We start from the raw sequence: 22,460 nt of genomic DNA, 5'->3' as shown, positions 1-22,460 counted from the left end.
TGTGGGGAGGTAAGTGATGAACACGGTGAGCGTTTCCAGCAACAAATATCTGTAATGGAGAGGAAAGATACCAAGGGAAATGGAGTACAGGAATGCTTGCCGACTATTGCTGGACGATCCTGAACTTCACTACAAGAGGGAAGCAAAGAGGAAGCGGATTTAATCCCACGTAAGTAGTAAAGAACACACCATACAGTAGTATACTAGAAAATATTTGTTTTGTGATTAATGTAAAAACTTTGATTCATGAATTTACGTGGAAAAGGCAAATGGAAATGTACCCAGGATTTTGTACTGTTCGTATAATACAGTTCAAACGTAAAAGTCACATGCACATCAAGCATACGTCATTTCACTACGTTACAACATTGGGAAACCTGACTTTTCGACAACACCTCGTATAATTCTTAAACCGGAAGTCGAGTGGCATTTTCATTGTCAGTTTCGTGTTCAACATCATGGATTGATAAAGGAAAGTGAATTTTCATCCATGTCGCAAAAAAAAAAATTAAAACTTGTTGACCAGTGTTATTAAGTCCCTCGAAAGGTTGCTTTGTAGAGTTAACATTAACATAAAAAAAGCAGTGCAATACAAAACATCATTGATTAAAGGTTATTAGGAAACACCGGTAAGCATTAACATAATCTCATTACATGTGAAATGTTTTATTTGTAGAAACTTTAAATATGTGTGAAAACAGAATACAAAAAACAAATCATCATTAGTTAGAATTGCATACAACCAGAACATGTTACTTTTTGGCTCTAGGAGATCCGTAGTACCTCTTTCTGGTTTTAGCATCCAGTACCATCTGAGAGTAACGCTTGATATGTCCACGAGTGAGAACCTCTTCGTCCTCGGGTCCACTGTCCGAGATCACAGTCGGGAGTTTGTCGGCTGATAAATCTGCTAACTCGTGATGCTGAATGTCTTCTGGTAATCGCAGAGGCATCATAGCTCCGACAACCTTAAAGAAATTTATTTGGGTTCAAGAAGGGTTGTTTGATCTTCATGGGCACTTCTACACTCCACCTGGTGCGCACGATCTTCATTATAGAGTGAGAATTATCTTTTCAGTGGAACTTCATTGTACAATTACCAGGATTGTATGGTTTAAAAAACTAAAAACTTATAAGTTCTCTTAAATTTCATAAATTCTCCCTTCCATGTACTATATAATGATATAATGCCCTAACCTTTTTTAAAATTTTGTTATTTACCGATTTCAAGTACTTCACCACAAATCACGATAAAATATATTATTAAGATGACAATTTATTGGGTAGACTCGTGCCCATCTAAGTTGGCACCACTGGTCCCAGGTGTGATTCCTAGGTAAAGCATGGAGGTTTCAATTCCCAACTACTGATTCTGATTATAGAAATATATGAAAAGTTACATAAATTAACTAAAATACATAAGTAACTATACATAGTTATATTCAGTATATATTTTATCATTTAATCTCTCTCAAAGCAAGATTTTCCTGCATAACAGTCAAGCATATTTCAATACTGACAACACAGGTTACATTGAAAACTAATTGAAACTAACAACGTACCTTTGGTTCATCCATTTTACTCAATATGTCATCCAGACTCCCTTCTTTTTCTCCTATGATTTTCAGAGCTGTTTTGATCTTGTGTTTCAGTGTAATAATAATATTTTCCAAGGAAGTTATATCATCTGATGGTGGTGGAATGGACATCTCATCTACTTTCTATAAGATATAAAAACCAGCATTCAATTCTTTCTGATTACTGTAAGTATATCATTGTGTTGTTACTTTGAGAACAGGGTAGAGGAAACCAAGATGAGTATTCTGAGAGTTGAGCTGGGCAAAGTGAGCTTTGGAGGGACTTGATTCCAATGCAAGGGCACTAGGAGTCATGGGGCCCAAATCAGGGTTTGCTGCCCAGAAGGAAATTGGAACCACAAGGATCAGTAGGGGCATGCATATTTTGTTTTTGACGAAAAAACGAAATTTGAAAAAACACATTGTAGTGTTAATTTTTCATGTTTTTGAAAGGTGTGAGATGCATTTTGTGACCATGTTTTGTCACGAAATAATGCGAAATGAACTGCAAAAAGTGAAATTAACTCTTAAACACGAAATTTAGGGTTTATTCACAGACATGGCACCTTCTGAGGTCTGAATTATCCTGAGAGTTATGCAATTCCAGGAAAATTGATTAATTCTGCTGTTAATATTGGAGAAACAAAAATTGACTCCTTTACACAGAAATAAACTTAATACTCAGATAACTACATAAATGGGCTATTAGAAGTGAAATGTTAATTCTGTGGAATAAGTGTAGTTTTTAAATCAAATTTAGGATTATATTCACAATTTTAAAACCAAAATGTCTTTTTATATACCATTTTTGACTGCTATAACACCAATATTTTATTTTATTTACCGCTTTTGAACCCGAAATTGACTCAGTTTTTATACCAAAATTTTGCTTTTTTATTTACCAAAAATATGTGCCTCTAAGGATCAGTCGTCCCCAACTAAACCAATAAAGGAACTGAACTAGAGTGATGAGGGATTCTTCCTTAATGGACAGGTAAGTTCTGCCTTGCTTTTCATAGGATGTTAAATAACTGCATATACAGTAGGGGTCAAGAGTTCTCAATCATTTAGCAAAACCAAATTCATTTTCATGACTTTTCCAGAATTTTTAGGTCAGTGGAAATCCTTTTTCGATAATAATAGGAGTATTTTAGGACCTTGGATGATGAGCTGATGAAATCGAACAAGTTTGTCATTCTGTATCAAGGATTCCAACTTGGGTTTGAATCCCTGCCTGGGTCTTTGTGAGCGTGCCTTCATCATATCATCACCCATGCTCATCTTCGCAATTAGCCAAAAGTGGCCGAAAATCAAAGAAAAATAAACTAAATCAATCAAACCCAACTCAGAATCCAAGGATTTAAATTTGTAATGCTCATCGCAAGACCATAGAGTTCAGCTTAGATTATCCTCACCTCACCCCTTCCTACACACACTATTCCAACATAACAACAGCTTCTTTTACATATGCAACAGTATCATGAATTGAAAAGTCTGTCCACAAATGTCTAAATGATAAATATAACATGAATCAGATGTGCAGAAACTTACCTCCATTGATAGACAGAATTTGTACAGTATATTTTTTATTGCAAGTAATTGTTGCGTCAATTTCTGTGTTTTATATTCAACTTCTTCCTTCCTCCTCTTGTGCAGCTCTATGAGATGTTTAATTCTTTCTTGCTCCTCGGCATTTCTAAAAAGTTAAAGAATTTTATGAACTTGTATACACACACACATCATTTGTGTAATTTGTAATGGTTTTATTGTATTTCTTGAGTAGCAAGCATGTGTTTTGATGTATAGGTACCGTAGTTTTAAAAGAATGTACTCAGCCCTGTATGTATCACCGGAAAGAAAAGCTTGCCCTGAATCATATCCAAAATGGTGGATTGCCAATACAGAGAAACCTCGATTTTACGTTTTTCATGGAATCGAGAGCAAAAAAAAACACACTTAAAATACATTGTAGATATCTGTTTGGCGGTTATGTAAGTTGTAAGGAGATAGTACATGTCTGATGAAGCCACCAGACAGGTGACGAAATTGATTGCGAAGAAAAATTTAAAATTCAAGACAAGACAGCAATTTCAAGGTAATACTATAGTATGTCTTAAGGCCTAAAAGAATATCTGTAAATTCCACTGTGTATTCAATAATAGTTCTTATCAAAAAAAAGATGATGATCATGGAATGTCACCAGCTTATACATTTTATGCATTGTGTTTGTTCTTTAATGAAAATGACCTATTCCAGAAAAATGTCAACCTTGATGATCAAAATTATATATCTGTAAAGAGCAATGTGCTGTACATTTTTTAAAAAGGAGAACATCTTTAACCTTTTGGTGCCCAAGCGTCTCGAACGAGATACCGAAAAGTAACCCTCGGGGTACCAAGCGTCTCGATCGAGACGCTGTGTCAAGGTCGTAGTTTTTACGTTATAAGTTTTCTATTTTTGGCTAGAATATCGATTTTATTTTTTTATATTGTTCCTAACACATGTATTTAACAGAAATTGTTTTTTGCATATTTTTTTTTGTCTTCATGAAAATGGAGGGGGAAAGGTGGGAAAAGGTACTTCTCTTTTGCGGCTCTTTTCAACGTCAAATTTTTGCCAACAAAGGAAGACCGGCTTTGTTGTTCTGTTGTTACATTGGTCATACAGCAATGATGCAAATATTTTTCTGTTTCTTACATGCGAGCAATAATTTCTATGTGCATTTTGAACTTTTCATTTTGGAGGGGCGAGGGGGAGAAACCCCTTTTTTTTAAAAAAAAAATTCAGGGGATTTCCCCCCTTTCACCCTCCATATGTGCGCTGAATGTGAATAAATTATATATCGTCTGAATCTGTGATTCATTCTGCGTACAACGGTATATCATTCATATCTCCAGAGCAAATAGTCTCTGAGCTAAAGTTATTTCAAGGTACCACTGCATTTTGAAGCTTGAATCAGTCGCGTGCCGACAATTCCTTTTGGGGGTATAACTCAAGTTACGTTGGTCATATGATAATAATGCAAATATTTTTGTGTTCCTTACATGTTAGCGATCATTTCCATATGCATGTCGACACTGTCATGTACTTTTTGCTTGAGGGGAGGGTGGGGGAATACAATTTTTTTCCCCGAAATTTTGGAATTTTGAGAGTTAGCCCCCTCCCCCTGCCACATATACGCCGAATTTGCAAAAATTTCATATAGTCTGAATCTCTGGTTCATTCCGCGTACAACGGTATATCACTCATCTCTCTAGGGCAATTAGCTTCCGATCTACACTTATTTAATTGAAACTCTGCATTTTGCTCAAAATCGGCTCGGTACCCAGAGGCTTACTTGTGAAAAAGGTCTTGGGTGTCAAAAGGTTAAATTGCAAATACACAATACATGTTTTTTCTAAACTCTAAAATTTGTCTGTGAAGAATTACCTCATCAAGCACTGTTCCACTAACTTTGATTCAGAAAATTCAGATTAATAAGTTGCCAATTCTGTCAATCTGTAAAAGATAAAGTGCTCCCCTGTGGTAAGCACCATGCCATGAAGGCATATGGGGTGGGGGGTGGGATTAGGGCCCCATATTTTCTTGATCACGGCCGAAGGTGGGGGTGATACAGCGGCAGTGCCAGGATTAATCACCTGGGGGTGCGATGTTCAAAATAAAGAAAACAAAATATGCATGCATGGGTCTCTTGCATGGTAATCAGACGATTGTGTCAATCTGTTACCTTCACATTTATTTTTATATCGTGAGGACAGAATACATTTGAAGAATTTTTGCTAAGCAAGTAGAAAAACTACTAGTAAATTACCTGGGTTATATTTTTCATAATGTGATTCATGAATCGCATACAAAGAAATATAAATAAAGCTGCTTCTAAAGTGTTAAGTCTGTATTAATAATATATTAAATGAAATATTGTATGGCTTAATTGTAGCCCTATTAAGACAATAAATAATAATAATGCCTTACAGATATTTAAGATTTCCGAAATTAAAAATTAATATAACATACTGTTCTTTATCTTTGACTTCAGCAAACTTATATTTTTCCAGTTCCATGGTCAGCGCTTCTTTCGTCTGCTCCAGTGTCTTTTTCTGCTTCTCTGCATTATCCTTCAAATACATCAAGCGATCTTTGGTTTCCTTTTGAGACACAAATTTATCGTACAGTTCTTCAACTTCTTTTTCACCTGAAAAAAAAAGTTGCAATTGAGAACCGGTACATATAGACACAAATGCAAAAAAGAATAATGTCAAAGCCAAATGCATTAAAATTTTGTTTCAGTAATGCATTCTGTTGACAAGTACAAAATTTTAACACATTATATTTATCTCTAAAAGTAGGTATTGCAATAAACTAACCTTTCAACCAGTATCTTGTTTATCAAGATGGGGATTGAAGTCAAACTAATTAGACTTTTGTTCTGATAATTATAATACAAGGGAGAGTCAAATTAAAACCTTAATTTGTTTTTGTTTCTTGTCTAGTACATTTCTGTATGTAGGGTTGCACAAGTTTGCGTCATTTTACCACAGACCTATTGCTGATCTACAAATATTTTCAACTTTGAGTTGGTGCCTGCATACCTTAAGAAGAATAAGTCTTTGGGGTCCATGTGCAGCCACTGTGAAGGCCTTTCCACTCATCTGGCTGCGAACTGAGACCATTGTCGAACTTTTTCCTCCATTAGTGAACTTGCTGGTGTGGTAAGCATGCACAGAGAGATTGAATTTTCATTTGCCGAGAAATTTCTATAATTTTTAGGCTGATAGAGGGCAAGAAACCACTCCTTTTCACTGGTGCAAGTGTGTATAGGAGGGGCTGTCTTTAAAATAACAAAAATGGCATTTTGAAGCTCACTTGATTAGTATTGCAGCCTTGAGGTCATTTTGTAAATAACAGTTGATACCTCATGTAAATTTAAGCTGTATACGGTCTGTCCTACAATTGTTATTGGACTTTTAAGGCTTTCATTTGACTCTTGTAATAATATGTTGAAGATAGGAGAGAGAGAACTGCACAATTTTAATAAATTATAATCTCTGCGAAAGCAAACAGATTCTACGCTACTTGCTACTCTTACAGTTGTAGTGAAACAGACCTGTTGCCATCTTGAGTTTATTGAGAGCTTTCTCAAGAGATTCTATTGTCTTGGTCTGGTAGACTTCCTCAGAAATAGGTGCTGAAGTGTCTGTATCTGATTGTGATTCACGCACAAACACTGCCACGCTTGGGAAAATTTTACGTCCTAAAACTTCCAACTCGTGACGCCGTGATTCAAGACGATGCCTTTAAAAAGATAAGTTTGACTAAAATAATATGTTCCCAAGGGGAAATCAACTAAATATAATAAACCAACAATACAGGAACTTCTCTGTAATTATGTTACTTCATGCAAAGAAGACATTACTTTCTAAAAATTCAAGAAACATACATCTTGAACCTAAACATCACAATGAAAGCGAAGTTATGGTTGACTTATTTTGGGCTCAAGTTGCTTCATAAAAGTTGTACACTACTGATTTTGATTCTTAACAACAAAATTCAGAAGGGATATCAACATTAATAAAGCCTAATTCGCTGTTATGTTTTGAACTATTTGTTTTATTTGGCAATGCAATATATGAATGCATAGAAATAAATTACAAACTGGCAAACACACCAAGTACAATGTAGACATTTTCAGTGAAAAATGGAGGCTTGACCAGGACTCGAACCTGGGTCTCTGGCATACCATGCCATTGCTCTACCACTGAGTACCGAGCTGGCCTAACCTCACCTGATTTTTCACTATCACTGTTTTACCTGCATGGAACAGATATCCCATTGCAGTAGCACCGGCAGAGACAATTCCACGCAGGTAAAACAGCGATAGTGTAAAATCAGGTGAGGCCAAGCCGGTTCAAGTCCTGGTCAAGCCTGAATTTTTTGCTGAAAATTTCTATGTAGTACATCTCCTGTGTGTGCCTAATCTTCAATACCAAGTACAGTATTTTTCATGGCTTCTACATGGCACCAACCACCAAACGCTGTGATAATTCTGGGTCATCTCTTTTCATCAATTTATTCATTTTGGAAAAGAATTACCCTGACTGTCACCATTCTAGACACTGAAAACACTAAATAATTTTAGAATACTGTAATGGAAGAAACTCAACCAGAATATTTCTTAAGGCTTTTATATTATTATCAATCAATTGATACGAGACTTGAACCAATCTGCGCAAACACAATTACCTCATATCTTCAAGCTTCCTTTCTCTATCCTTCCCAAGATTCAAGGCAGCCACTTCCTCTGATATCAAAGTCCCTTTTGTGGAATCTCGTAGATCAGATGCTTCTTTCTTTATATTCTGTAGCAGACAAGAAACTGAATTATAACTGTGTTTTTTTATTATTATTATTAACTTAGACTTTGCATGCCCAATAATGCCAAATGGTATTCTGGTTAGTGCATGATGTTTCTATTTAATTTTTATTGGGGCTTTTTGTTAACTAGGTAAGGAGATTTTAGCCCTGAGACACGTATTGATTTTAGTTATGGAAAGAGGCCCATATAATGTAATGGGGCAAATAGCCCAAGTGCTGACACACCCAAAATTTCCTTACAGTCAATAAACCTTTGAGCATGAGTCTAAATGGCACTTGGAGGATAAGGCTGTTGAAGCAGAGCCTCAATCCACGAGTGCCATTTGGGTCTAGACCTACAATGAACCCTGTGTTGGTCTTGGTCTCCAATGGATGTAACCTCTGTGCACCATTTGGGTATTGATTTTCAAAAGCCTTACCCTTTTGAGTGTCATTTGAGAAGTAGCCTCCAATCGATTTAGCTTTTGAGTGCTATGGGAATTGCCCTCTGAACACCATTCAGCCTTGGCCTCTTAACAACCAGTACTTAAAAACTGGAGGTTTGCCATCCCCCCCTCCCAGCCTACCTAGCATAACTAACATAAAGCATCCCCCTATCTTCCGAAGACTCAAGCAAACATCTCCCCCTCCCCTTCTGGAATTTCCACTTCAAGCATTGCTGGCAACTGCTGATAACCTACAAAGAACAAGGCACGATCGTATTGCTCTTGGCTCGAGCATGTTTGAAGAGAAAGAGGGAAGATTATTTCCACCAACTTTCATGACATTTTCCAATTCGCACATGGATCTGTCTTTACAACATATGGCAGCCATAATAAAAATCAGTGGTCAAAAATAGGTAGCTACAAAATTTACAGAGGCATGGGCACCCAAATTTTTTACCAATCATCCCAGGGAGGGCAGGCAATATGAGTCGTTGCAGATATTACGGGCAAACTTGACAAAGGTCGACTTTTTTTAAATTATTGCATCATATACATTGAAGACTAGGAACTCATGCAACATTTGGATGGGTTAAAGTTAAAAAAAAAAAAGACTTAGACACAGAAACCAGATCTATACAGGGTGATTCTAAAGGTATAGTACAAACGAAAACCACAGATACCTCCCATGAAATAGAGACGAAAGTTCCCCTTCCACTTTGCCGAGAGATGCCTCCGTGAGGAGCTAGACTACGCTGAAAACGTGTGAAAATGAACTTCACACCTCTGTACAGCCAGTACCAGTGAAGATAGAAAGGCGGAACAAACGAAGTCAAAAGGAACACCAAAGTCGCCCATCCGAAAAACACTAGGCGGCAGCTGCGCAACGCATGCGCATGGGGTTCCACAAAGGAAATAGGAGTGTCCCGCAAGACAAGTGAAGGGAAAGGGTAGCGATCGACAACGGTAGGGACAAAAGAAGCTATGAAGCATGAAGTAACAATTGCACAGCGGGAAACAAACACCATGACTGAAGCAGTGCAGTCGAGAAAAGTAGTGCGGGGTTGCAGAACCACAGGAGGACGACGTAGGATGTAAAAACACACCGAGAATGCAAGCAAAGTGGTCCATGACACTCGACAGGCAACAGATGCGTACATGGTTCGGGGCAGAAATGGCGGCGCTGGCGGTGCAGTGCAAGGGGAGTCCCCAAAACACAGTGGGGAGACACCGCAGCAAGAACAAAGCACGGTGCAACAAAAGAGAAAGAGGACCGGACGGGGAATGGTACCTGCCAAGGAGACAACAAATGCGGGACGAGGGATTCCCCGTAGCAGCACCGAGGGGATGTCACACAGAGGTCGTGCGCCAGCAGGACAAACACAGCAACTACGGGCACAGGAGGTTATTGCTAATGAAAGGTGCACGTACAGATAGGACCACGTACCCCGTACTGACGTTGTAACAAACGTCGTGATGGGGCCCAATCAGCCTCTTAGAAATGATGCCGGATTCAGATCGCTGGGTGGGAGCGGGCGAAAGGCTGCTGGAGTGTCATACGGACCCCACCACTCCGTACGGTGGATGACACTAATGGACGAGGTCGGAATGTTTCCATCCCGATCACCAGGTCCACCGTTCCCAGACCTGACGTGGCTGCTTGCTTCCGAGCGCAACCCCAGCCGAACAACTCGAGTCCCTCCTCGGCCGCAGCCTTCCGCTCCGAAACCAAGCGTGGCCTCACACCACCGCAGCCGCACACTGCTGCGTGGGTGTGAGACCGGGCCGAGCAAGGCTGGACAGATAAACTGCGTGGGACAATCGTGTAATGAAGCTACGTGGGGGTATGCACGTCTGTTCAACTGCTGGGTTACCCCACATTGGTGTACACAAACACCACACGATCGTACGTAGTGCTCCCCGTCGGCTCGAGCAAGACGGACGAAGTACGTGTTGTGGATGAATGGGGCAAAAATGAAGGACGCTACATGTGTTCCACGATGACAAGGCCCCAGAGTACATGGCCCCACCTGACGGCAGTGGTCAGGTAGTGAAGAGCACAGGCACAGGTGGCTCAGGAACGTCAGCTGATTGTACCACAGCGCGTGCGGACGTGTGGGCTGATTGGAAGTGCAGCGTCAGGGAGCGTGTCAGTGAAAGAGCCGGTGCGGTGGTGGTGTGCTTGATGTACGACAATTGAGTACGTTGTTTCGAAGCCGTTGTGACCAGTGTGTGTGTGTGTGTGTGCCACCTGTGCACTGCAGTACAGTATTCCATAATTGGCACTATCCACACCGTACCATGGAACGCTACACATTTGTAGAACTGAGGGACATGCATTTTGTCTACGGCCTTGCAGATGGCAATGGCCGAGCAGCTGCACGCCTTTATCGCGGACGGTATCCGGAGAGGCGACAACCCGACAGCAGGTTGTTTTCGAACGTGCACCGTACCCTTGGTGAATCGGGTGTGTTACGTGCAGGCCATCATGTCGGTCACCCAAGACATGTGCGCACCGCGGTGGTCGAGGAGGACGTACTTGCTTGCGTGGACGACACACCGTCCACTAGCACCCGTAGCATTGCACGTGCAGTGGGAGTATCACAGTCGACAGTGTGGCGTGTCCTTCATGATGATCTGCTGTATTCCTATCATCCACAGCGAGTCCACACGTTGCAGGCTGGGGATTACCCACGACGTGTGGAATTCTGTCAACGACTGTTGCAGTTTTGTACCGACGATCCCCGTTTTTTGCGCCATGTGCTTTTCACGGACGAGGCAACATTCACCCGTGAGGGCATCTTCAATTGCCGAAACAGCCATGTGTGGGATTATGAAAATCCACATGCAACAGTCGAGGTGCACCATCAGACCCAGTTTGCAGTGAATATCTGGGCAGGTATCATCGATGAACAGATTATCGGTCCATACCTGCTGCCACCACGTTTAAATGGCCGCCTCTATCACACCTTTCTTGCATCAGTCCTTCCAGAGCTGCTAGAAGATGTACCCCTCAACGTGCGACATCGTATGTGGTTTCCATTGGATGGAGGGCCTGCACATTTTGATGGCACAGTGCGAACCCTTTTGCACCGTACCTACCCACAGCGCTGGATCGGCAGAGAGGGCCCCGTCCCCTGGCCCGCCCGTTCGCCTGACCTCACACCAATGGATTTCTTCTTGTGGGGCCATGTGAAAACACTCGTCTACGAGACCCCGGTGCCTGACAAGGAAACATTGGTAGCGCGGATACTTGCAGCATCGGCCGAGGTGTGTACCATGCCAGGGATTTTTGATAGGGTTCGCCAGAATTTCCTGCGACGCTGCAATGCCTGCATTGAATGTGGTGGTCGTCAATTTGAGCAACTTTTGTAACAACGTCAGTCCGGGGTACGACTATGTACTACGTACTATTCCTATCTGTAAGTGCACCTTTGCGTGGCAATAAACCTCCTGTGGCCGTAGTTGCTGTGTTTGTCCTGCTGGCGCACGACCTCTGTGTGACATCCCCTCGGTGCTGCTACGGGGAATCCCTCGTTCCGCATTTGTTGTCTCCTTGACAGGTACCATTCCCCGTCCGGTCCTCTTTCTCTTTTGTTGCACCGTGCTTTGTTCTTGCTGCGGTGTCTCCCCACTGTGTTTGGGGACTCCCCACGTGCTGCATGTGTTTGTTTCCCGCTTTGCAATTGTTACTTCATGCTTCATTGCTTCTTTTGTCCCTACCGTTGTCGATCGCCACCCTTTCCCTTCACTTGTCTTGCGAGACACTCCTATTTCCTTTGTGGAACCCCATGCGCATGCATTGCGCAGCTGCCGCCTAGTGTTTTTCGGATGGGCGACTTTGGTGTTCCTTTTGACTTCGTTTGTTCCGCCTTTCTATCTTCACTGGTACTGGCTGTACAGAGGTGTGAAGTTCATTTTCACACGTTTTCGGCGTTGTCTAGCTCCTCACGGAGGCATCTCTCGGCAAAGTGGAAGGGGAACTTTCGTCTCTATTTCATGGGAGGTATCTGTGGTTTTCGTTTGTACTATACCTTTAGAATCACCCTGTATAACTCAATCTGTTAACAGAAAACGTGAAGTATATCAGAGATTCATTCAACTGTCTACAGATGACAGTTTAAGATCTAGTGATAAAGAAAACAGCTGTTGTGTTGATCAGCAAACTGCTATGAGTCAGACTGTTTTTTCTTTTTAAGAAAGTGACTTACACCACTGTAACTTGAACCCGTCCATTTGATGTCTGCCTTGCCTCTAACACACCGAAATTTGCTTTAGAATAGGACAGATGTTTGGAAAACTGCCGATTCCTGCAACTTGTATTTTCCAAGTTCATCCCTAACATCCACAATGCCTCATATACACTTCAAAATTTGTTAATGCTTTATTTTTTAATTATTTGAAAATTTATTTTACTTTACACATAAACCAAATGAAATTTTTCACCACTCTTTCTTGCTCCACTGTCATATTATGACTTAGATAATGCATTCCACTTGTATTAACTACTAACTCTCTAGCCTTCTAAAACCTGAAGGTTTATGGCTGCAGCAACACAAGCCTTCCATCTGTCCCTATCCTGGGCAAGATCAATCCAATCTCTTCCATCCTTACCGATTTCCTTTAGGTCCATCACAACATATTTATTCTGTTAATAAAATAATTTGCATTCTACAGGTATTATTAAAGCCAATGTATTTACCTGAAGAAAAAATGTAAACATACCTCCAGTTGCTGTATTTCTGCATCCTGCTTCTGTATCTCTTTTTCCAGATCTTCCAGTGTCTTTTCAAATGATCCACTATCATCCAGAAGTTTTCCTCTTATGGTTACATATCTTCTCCGAATATGTTCTGCTTCCATTATACTTATTTCTAGTTGATGAATCTTATTCTCTAGTGTACAAATTCTCTGAGAAAGAAAAATAGTTATGTATATATTAGCCACTTCCTGCTGATTATTGAAGAGACTTCTGTATGAATGAACTGGAGTGATTACTGCACCTAAGACTGATATATTTTTTTTTACATTTCTTGTACCCAAATCTCTCATTACAGATCCTCAAATATTTTAATGAAAGTACTACATGAAATGTAATATGTCCTTAATTTAAATTATTCACTTATTCAGGGTCTCCCCGATCGTATAGTGGTATTACTGTCACCTTGCAATCAAGAGGTCGTGGGTTCAATACCTGGTGGATGTTCATAGTGGTTAAGGTCCCACTTTAAATTATAGGTCATCCCGATTAGTCTATCTGTGCATAAAGTCAGTGGCGTATTCTCCCATGTTAACCTGGTTCACTTCTGGTAAACCAACTTTTTTGACATACATAGAAATTGCTGGAAAATTTGAAGTTGACTGACTTCTGTTTTTTTTTCCTTGCATGCCTGCATTAGAGTTTTATTTCTATTAAATCTAATATAACAAATATGTACAATAAATAAGAATTGTTGCAGCAATCCAGCTCAAATTTTCAGAATACACCATTACATAAAGTGTACTTACTCAAACTCACTTAGCCCGACCCTGTGGCCGAGTGGTTAGCACATCGCGCTGCGACGCCAAGGGTCCCGGGTTCGAATCCCGGTCGGGCTTGGTTGTTTGTGAATGTCCTTTCATCAATTTCATCATTTATCCCCATCTTCGCAAATTAGCCAAGAGGCACAAAACGCGAAGTAAAATAAACTAAATCAACTATCAACTATCAAACTCACTTATTCAGTAATAAACTCTTGCCACATTTCTACATCTGCATCCCAAGTTCCGACAGCAATGTCACAACTACTTCTACACAAAAACACCAAGAATATCACTAGAACAGAGCTTGCTTCTCAATAGGAGTCAAACTACATTTTACATTTCATCTATAGATGATTCTCCAGGCTACCATTTCTCCACAGTTTCACTACAGTGTGCATTAAGCAGCTAAAGACTTCATAACGCTGGTTGTATATTTCCCGTCAATCTTTTTAAAACCCTTCTCTTTTTAATCAAATGCTTCTCTTCGATGATGTGAGCTGACAAACCTGTTCTTGGGTTTAGATTTATAATGTCCAAATCATGTTCATGCCATCTTATTGCCATTTTCCTTTCTGTTTGTCCTACATAATCCTTTGAACATGAACAACTTATATTATATATTCCTGTGGTTTCCACATCTGGTAGAGAGTTTCTCATTTTGAATTCATTAAATGTACATTCCAAACTTCTTGGTGATCTATAAACAATTTTGAAATTAAATCTTCTAAAAAAAAATCAATTTTATGTGAGAATCCCCTGTGGAATGGAATGCACACAAATTTATTTTCAAACAGCAAGGAAAATGGCAATAAGATGGCATGAACACGATTTGGACATTATAAATCTAAACCCAAGAACAGGTTTGACAGCTCACATCGTCGAAGGTTGTATATTGTTGTTGGTATTATTATTTTACTACAAATGTTACATGCACTTCACATTTCTGCCATTTTTGACTAATCATGAAGATGTGGATAAGTGATGATATGATGAAATTGATGAAGGGACACTAACAAAGAACACCAATGCCCAGGTTAGGATTCAAACCCAGGGCCCGTGGCTTCATGACATGCTGTGTTAATGATAACACTCAAAGATAAATTTGTTGAAAACACTTTTAGATAAACACACTAAATACAGTAAAACCTCAATTTTACGTTTTTTCAGGGGACGAAGCTGAAAAAACTGAAAATGTAAGAAATTGTAATATCGAGGAAAAATTTATAACATTTTACTATGTTTGGACCATTAAGATTGAATGTATAATGCAGGAAAATGTAAAATCTGAGAACGTAAAATCAGAATTCCACTGTAATAATGATAATAAAGTCCAGTGACGTGCACTGAGGAGTAGCTAGTCTAGCAGAGATAGATCAATCAATCTCACATCTCGAATTATATTCAAATCACAATATTTATTGTCTTGTTAAAGCCACCACAGCTCATATGCAACACCTTCTTTTCCACGCACTTCTCGTCCATCGGTGTTCTCCGCGGGCAAAGCAGGCTGGATACCCTAGCTCGCTCTTCTTCAGCCAGGCCAGTTTCCAGGTAGAAACGGCCGGCCCAAGGAAAAGGAAGATTTCTACCTTTAGTTCCCTTGCCCCCACGCCCCCCGCTGCAATGGTTGAAAGCCCAGGCTTTCAGGTCCCCCAGTCTATCTCCTATAGGACAGATAGGGGATTGGTTTCTCATAATTTTTTTGTAAATCCTCTAAAGAACACAGGGTAAAATTTTCTGCAGTACTTATGTTCTCTGTATTTACACAACCTTTTACACGTTGTACAATATGTGTGTATGTATAATATGGGATGTAGTTTTATTATTTATAAAATAGGAACGTGTTATGTGCAGACAATAATGTTATGCTTTCTTTCTTTTTTTCTTTTTCAAATATGGAATATATAATGATTAAATTACAAATATGTGCTCAGGCTCTCTCTGACTCTCGTTTTAGTAGTGTTTTATTTAAATATACTAATATATTGGCCTGTAACAGTCATAAATACGGATGTATTTATTTGGGCAAGAGAACGCGTGTTCATATTGTTGTTGGTTTGGTTTATTTTACTTCGCTTTTCTGCCACATTTGGTTATCGCGAAAATGAGGATTGAGTGATGATATGATGAAATTGGTGAAGGGACCTCATATGAACAATCCAGGCCAGGATTCGAACCCGTGATGAGTGCGCATTCTTGTCCTATGTGTTGCAGTGAATAATGAAATAATTTGGAATGAAAAATGTATCTCAGAACTCAAAAAGTCAAATGAATATCATTGAAGACTCTACAAAAAAGTGTGTTGTGTTTTGTTTCCTGTCACCAAATCAACCAAGCGCGGGGGAGTGGTTATCACAGCACGCTAAGACACCAGGCGTTCCGGGTTCGAAACACCCTGGCATGGGTGTTCCCTGTGCTCGTCCCTTAATCAGTTTCATCGTATCATCTTCACAATTAACCAAATGTGACAAAAAAGCGACGCTAAGTAACAAAAATGAAATCAAATCATTGATTGATTGCTCAAATTGGTTTATTTTACTTCGCTTTTCCGCCACCTTTGGTACAACAAAATAGATGAAGGAACACACACAAAGAACACAAATGGCCAATCCGAGATTCGAACCCAGGATCTCTGGCTTAGAGTCAAATCAAATAGTTTTTTTATTTTCGAATGTGGTTGGGGGTTACGTGTACTTTTTTCTAGTACTCATTCATAATTTTGCAATATTTTCCTGTTATTGACATTCTTCTTTTTTGAAGGAATACTGGCCCTAAAGGGAGGAGGGGTGTGACTCACACCAACCCCCCCCCCCTTGAGCACGCCACTGACTGCTACCCCAAGTGTCGACGTCACCGCACGTCACTGATAAAGTCCCTTCATATTACTGAGAATATCGTAACATACATGCTGCTGATACATACCTGGAAGTGCTGACTGCCTTTTCCCTTTAGACTGTCTTCAACTTGTTTCTGTAATAACTGCTGATGCTCCATTGCCAGCTTCTTAATTTTTCGCTGAAGCTGAAAGTATATGTTTCCAAAAAGAGTTATCATAAAAAAACATTTCAATGGATAGATTTTACAATTTATAGAGTGAACTACTAACAATAGAAGTTACTATATTGGTTTCTAATATGTGCTGAAAAATTTGGTGCCATGAATATAAACCAATAAATGTCAAACAAATTACTTATATATTTATTTATCCCTTAATATTTATGTTGTGATGGAAGGTCAATGTGTTGTAGATATTTAATACTTGTGTCCACACTTGTAAAGAATGTAAAGAGGTACATACCTCCCTGTACTGGTGATGGAGGAGGTCCAATTTCTTCTTCATATCTGTCACTCTTAAATCCAGATACGTAACAGTTTCCTCGGCAGTTTTGTTCTTAAGAGTAAGGTACTCTTCAAAGTTGTGCTTGTAAGCAGTTGTAATGAACTTATCAGTCTGTAACAGGAGGAAAATATTAAGTTGAATGCATTACCTCTTGACACTTTTGCATGGGGCTACATCAAGTCACAGGTGTACATGGTGAAGATCACCTCTCTTCAACACCTATGTCAATGTATCCAGCACACTGTGCTCAACATAACACCGTAATGGCCTCAAAGGTTTTTGGTGAAACTGTTTCATCGTTGGGATTCATGTTTAGACATGCAGGGTGATCATGTGGAAGTACGGTAAGGTGACACTTTCATGGATTTTCTTCTGTACACCACTTGTCATGTCCAATATTCTTTTCTTTCAATGTTCATTATGTCTTACCACGTACTCGAGAGTTTATTCAATACATTTGTTCTAATATTAAGCCTCTTTTTCTCAAAAAATGAATCGATACTTTATAATCACCCTGTATATACCATTGATGATGACAGAGGGGGATGGACATGCGTACAATAGTTAGCTAGTCCCCACCCAAGTTGAATAAGAAATTAACTTCATACCCTAAATACCTTTCAATTTTTTTGTTTTCGACTTACATTTCTGGAAACTACATCTGGATGGTCTGAATCTCTGATCAATAACTGGAAGAATAAACTGGAAATATTTTATTTTACTTCAATGCAGTGCCACAGCCAGGATTCTTTCTTGGAGAAGGGGGAGAGGCTTCATGCGGCCAAATTTTCTTTCATTATCCTTTGTATTACTGCTTGATACATTTTTTAAAAAAATGGACTACACATAAATTAAAAAACACAGTTTTGGGGAATTGTTTAAAGGATAGTAAATACTCATCATCTTGAAGAGATGGTTGTACCTACAGCCCCAAAAGCTATCCCCAGGCTGCGCCAGGACACGATTTAATGGAAGAGTCCCACACATTCACCTTCAAATACTAATAGTGACTAATATATTCAAAAGCAAACTTAGCATTTCAGTATGGGGGTTGAACTGGACCTCTAGCAACACATTTTCGTTGAAACAAAACCTGTTTTATTAATAGATCATAATTCTTCAAAGTGTGTGTGGGGGATGCATGCAGTTAAGAAAATTTCCATAAAGCACCCTCTACAGCTAGGATAATTTGCATAAGCATTCCCCACCCACTTCATTGCCTCCATGTTGATCCTCCCTTCCAGGGTGCAAAATCCTGGGGGATTTCCCCCAACCAACAATCTTGTCCTCAAAAATCCACCCACCAAAAATTTTCGGGGAGGAGAGTTAATGTTACAACAAACAAAAGATAACTAATTACTTTTAATTTCAAATATACTGTACTAAAAATAATATCGAAAACATACACAAATTAGTGTAGTTGTGAGTGTTCAATGTTTTTTTTCTCTCAAGAGATCATTAACATATCTACATCAATACGCACAATAAAAGTAAAACAAGAATGCAAAACAATAATAACTATGAAATCTCATTGACTTATATTAACATAAAGCAAAAATGTAATAAAAACTTACACATAATAAAACCACTTCAACTCTTTCATAATTTATTAACATCTTTAACCAGTTAGTAAAGGACATAGTTTGCTACTTTATAATATCTGATATATTTAAAAGTAACAAATTTATTTATTTTGGGTAATTAATAATAACAATATATTTGTAACTTAGTAATTTATCTTTACTTTTAATAACATTATAAATATGTATATCGTATCATTTATATGTATGTTTGTGGGGAGGAGAGTTTGTAGATTAAGATCTATCTCCCCCCCCACCAGTCTTAAATGATTTCGCACCCTGCTCCCTTTTATCCCTAAACTCGAGCAAGCATACTCTCAACTAGGTATTTCCACTTCGAACATTGTAGATAAAAAAATCGTAACCACTGGAAAGGAAGAAGTGGTTCGACAGAAATGTCCACAAAACTTCAATATGGAAGGAAAATGAACTTCACAAAACCCTACAAAATAATGTTGGAATTTAACCCATAAGCCATATACCCCTGCAGGACAGAAGATGGTGTACTGCTTCTTAAGGTAAAGGTATAATTGCCCCTGGGCCCACCTGATTTCTTGGGCCCCTGTGAGTAACACATAACAGGTGTGTAAATGTGGAAATTTATCTCAGTTCCTATTTGAATGTGAAAAGGCTTTGGGCCTTACTGAAAATATTTGGTGAGAACACACATTTTAAATACCAAACATAGAACTAATAATAGTGGTAAAAGTTCATGAATTACCAACATTATTGTTTATTGTGTAGCATTAACACATCCATTAGTTGAACAACTGAATCTTTCTACTGGAATCATAACTGTAGTGTAGACAATTGACATCCTTTACATTTACAACAAATGGTGTAGCTTTTGATTTGATTTAGTTTATTTTACTTCGCGTTTTGTGCCTCTTGGCTAATTTGCGAAGATGGGGATGAGTGATGAAATTGATGAATGGACATTCACAAACAACCAAGCCCGACCGGGATTCGAACCCGGGACCCTTGGCATCACAGCGCAATGTGCTAACCACTCGGCCACAGGGTCGGGCTAAATGGTGTAGCTATAAAGGAATGAGATGAAGGTGTTTTTCCTATTGATGGCCATTTGCAAGGAAGTAAGCTACTTCTACATTTCAGATAAGACCCACATGGAAAGTTGCTTGGGCCCCTCTGACTGAGGCAGCACACTCCTGCTTATCATTCGCAGACATCATCTGAGAATCAGATTTCTGTTTTGTAAATCAATTTTTTAAGCAACACTATCTGTTGAAATTCTGGGTTTATATAAAATTTCATGGGCATAGAGAGAGAACATTGTGCTCCCCCCCATTGCGGGGGTTGCGGGAGTGGCTGCTATGCCACTGGTACTGTCACACACTACATTTTCTTTACTAACTCTATTAATGCAAACTTCTAATCTGCAAATCACCTGTTCAAAACCCAAAGCTGCTTGTTCCCTGTAAAGTCCTTTTATTTCTTGTTTCAATTTTTTAATTTTCTCAGCATTTTCTTGTTTTTCTGCTTCAAACTCCTGGTAACTTGCCTTACGTTGACCCTCTGAAAATTATGAAAAAGATTTTTACACAAAGTGAAATAATCCAAGTGTCGATTTTATGTAACATCTAATTATTATCCTTCTTCTTGGACCCAGACATTTTTTCAAATTTTCATCAAAACATGTTTCTACACTTAAAGTGATTACAAAAAAAAATCATTTTGTTTTAGGGTGCAATTAACATATTTTCTAAGACTTGTATCCCTTATCATTGTATCATAAGTGCGATGTCATCCATGTTCTCAATAAATTGCATAGAACAAAGTTTTTGCACTGGACCTTTCAGTTCCAGAAGATTATTTTCCTGAAATCTAGTGAAGCTTCTAACAACTATTTTGGGTAACACTTTACTATACCTGAGACAGATTTCTTCAAATTTACAGGAGAAAGTACTATATGCTAAATTGAACGATTGGAGTGCTAATGGAACCAAACCTAACAGGCCTAACCTAACCTAGTAGGCATACCTCGTCCCCGTGATGGTTTGTGGGGCTATCGTGAATTTTTGGGCTAACGTCAATGGTTTTTCTGGCTTAAGGAACGATCAACGGTAAGCTATCGCCATGTTGTGTGTGGAAATAAACAAGAACAGTAAGTACTCGTAAATGTAAGAAATATACATTACTTTCCTAACAAATTCAATTATTTCACCTCAATAAGTGTTCCGGAATGCAGAATAGTACGTTAGCAATGTAAAAAAGTGTGAAAGAAATGATTCCCAGGTGTCTCAGGTATAGTAAAGTAGTACCCTATTTTGACCTTATGTTGTCAACCACACAGCAGATCTCGAACAAAAAATCAGAGCATGTTTGGTGTCTAGGAGGTTATACAAACCTGGTTCAATTAAACAATTAAAATTACTAAAAGGACTAATCCAATTACAATAATGCATGAATTAAGTTTGTTAATGTAAATATTTTCATTGAGTTGGTAAAATTCAGCTTATTCTATTCTTCGATCAAATATCAAAACAAAAGAGTAAAGAAACTACAAATTCCAGGAAGAAGCAAGTATTGTGTAGCAGATTGTGGGAGGCGCAAGCCCATCCACAGATTTTTTTTTATTTCCAAAATGGGCAAGCAAGGTATTTTAACTCCCCAACATTTCAAATTCAAATCAGTCCCCCATTAAGAAAAGTACCTCCCTGAGAGGAAGTGATAACGTCGTCGCCATGTAATCAAGGGGTCCCGGATTCAATACCTTGTGGGGACACACAATATTACTTTAAACTGTAGGCCTAATCCCGATTAGCCTTTCTCTGCATAAAGTGGGCTTTAAAAAGCCATAAAAATTTCAATCTTGTGATCTGAGATTTAATGCATAAGAGCATGATTTTTTCTTAAAATTCGATTTCCAGAAAACAATGTTTTGTGTATGTACGTATGTATGTGCAGGAGCATCGCTATATTTTGAATTACTGAAATGAGTTTGAGTTATGTGTCTAAATATCAGTACAATTTATAACGTACGTAAATCAAGTTTTCCTGAAAAATAAGGGAATAAATTAAAACTTTGATACGCAAGGTGAAGATTAATGACAACATAACTTACCTGACAAACGTATTCTTTTCTTTATTTCAGTTATCCGCTTTGCAACACTGTCAACGTCCGTAAGTGGCAAATTTGCTGACATATTTTCATGTCAGGGTTCGTTTAATAAAGAATAATTCTCTTTTCACAATGAACACAGCAATTCGCAAAACACTTTTAGATATGTTGCCATGGCAACGACGCTGATGCCAGTGTATGTAGATCGTGGTGGATCCCTCACTAGATTTCCCTCAATATTACGAATGGGGCTTCTTCTTCTTCTTCTTCTTCTTCTTTGTGACCCTTACCGCCGGGTATATGGCAGTTTTGGTCAAAGGTATGCGATGTAGTACACTTGTGAGCAGAAGTACCATTGAATCGAAGTCATAGTAAGTTGTGGTCGTAAAGATATTGTAATATTACACTTCACTGTATTTTAGTACTGATCAGAAGCTTGAACATACACACAAATTTCAAAATTGAATACCATTCTGTCTGGCAAAACTATATAATATCCACATCGTACGGGGTGAAGGAGACGATAATAGGGATGGTATGGATATGGGAAATGGTATTTTGGCT

At 38.9% G+C, this 22,460-nt stretch overlaps 1 protein-coding gene across 1 annotated transcript; it reads right to left on the bottom strand.

Moving 5' to 3' along the window:
* Window positions 1-650: 650 nt before the first annotated feature.
* Window positions 651-22,064, bottom strand: CCDC151 (Coiled-coil domain containing protein 151). The gene is made up of 11 exons (XM_083144393.1): window positions 21,900-22,064; window positions 20,223-20,350; window positions 17,193-17,345; window positions 16,817-16,915; window positions 13,097-13,282; window positions 7,818-7,933; window positions 6,682-6,869; window positions 5,592-5,769; window positions 3,129-3,273; window positions 1,563-1,721; window positions 651-968 (listed from the first exon to the last, which is right to left on the bottom strand). The coding sequence occupies exons 1-11, from the start codon at window positions 21,979-21,981 to the stop codon at window positions 753-755; spliced, it is 1,650 nt and encodes a 549-aa protein (XP_083000519.1). The 5' UTR covers window positions 21,982-22,064; the 3' UTR covers window positions 651-752.
* Between the last annotated feature and the right edge of the window lie 396 nt (window positions 22,065-22,460).

Source organism: Lepisma saccharinum, chromosome 23 (assembly GCF_977018435.1).
Source record: "Lepisma saccharinum chromosome 23, izLepSacc3.1, whole genome shotgun sequence".
In the NCBI taxonomy this organism is placed as follows: domain Eukaryota; kingdom Metazoa; phylum Arthropoda; class Insecta; order Zygentoma; family Lepismatidae; genus Lepisma; species Lepisma saccharinum.
The sequence above is the reverse complement of the archived record's forward strand: the minus strand, read 5'-3'. Positions and strand labels throughout refer to the sequence as shown.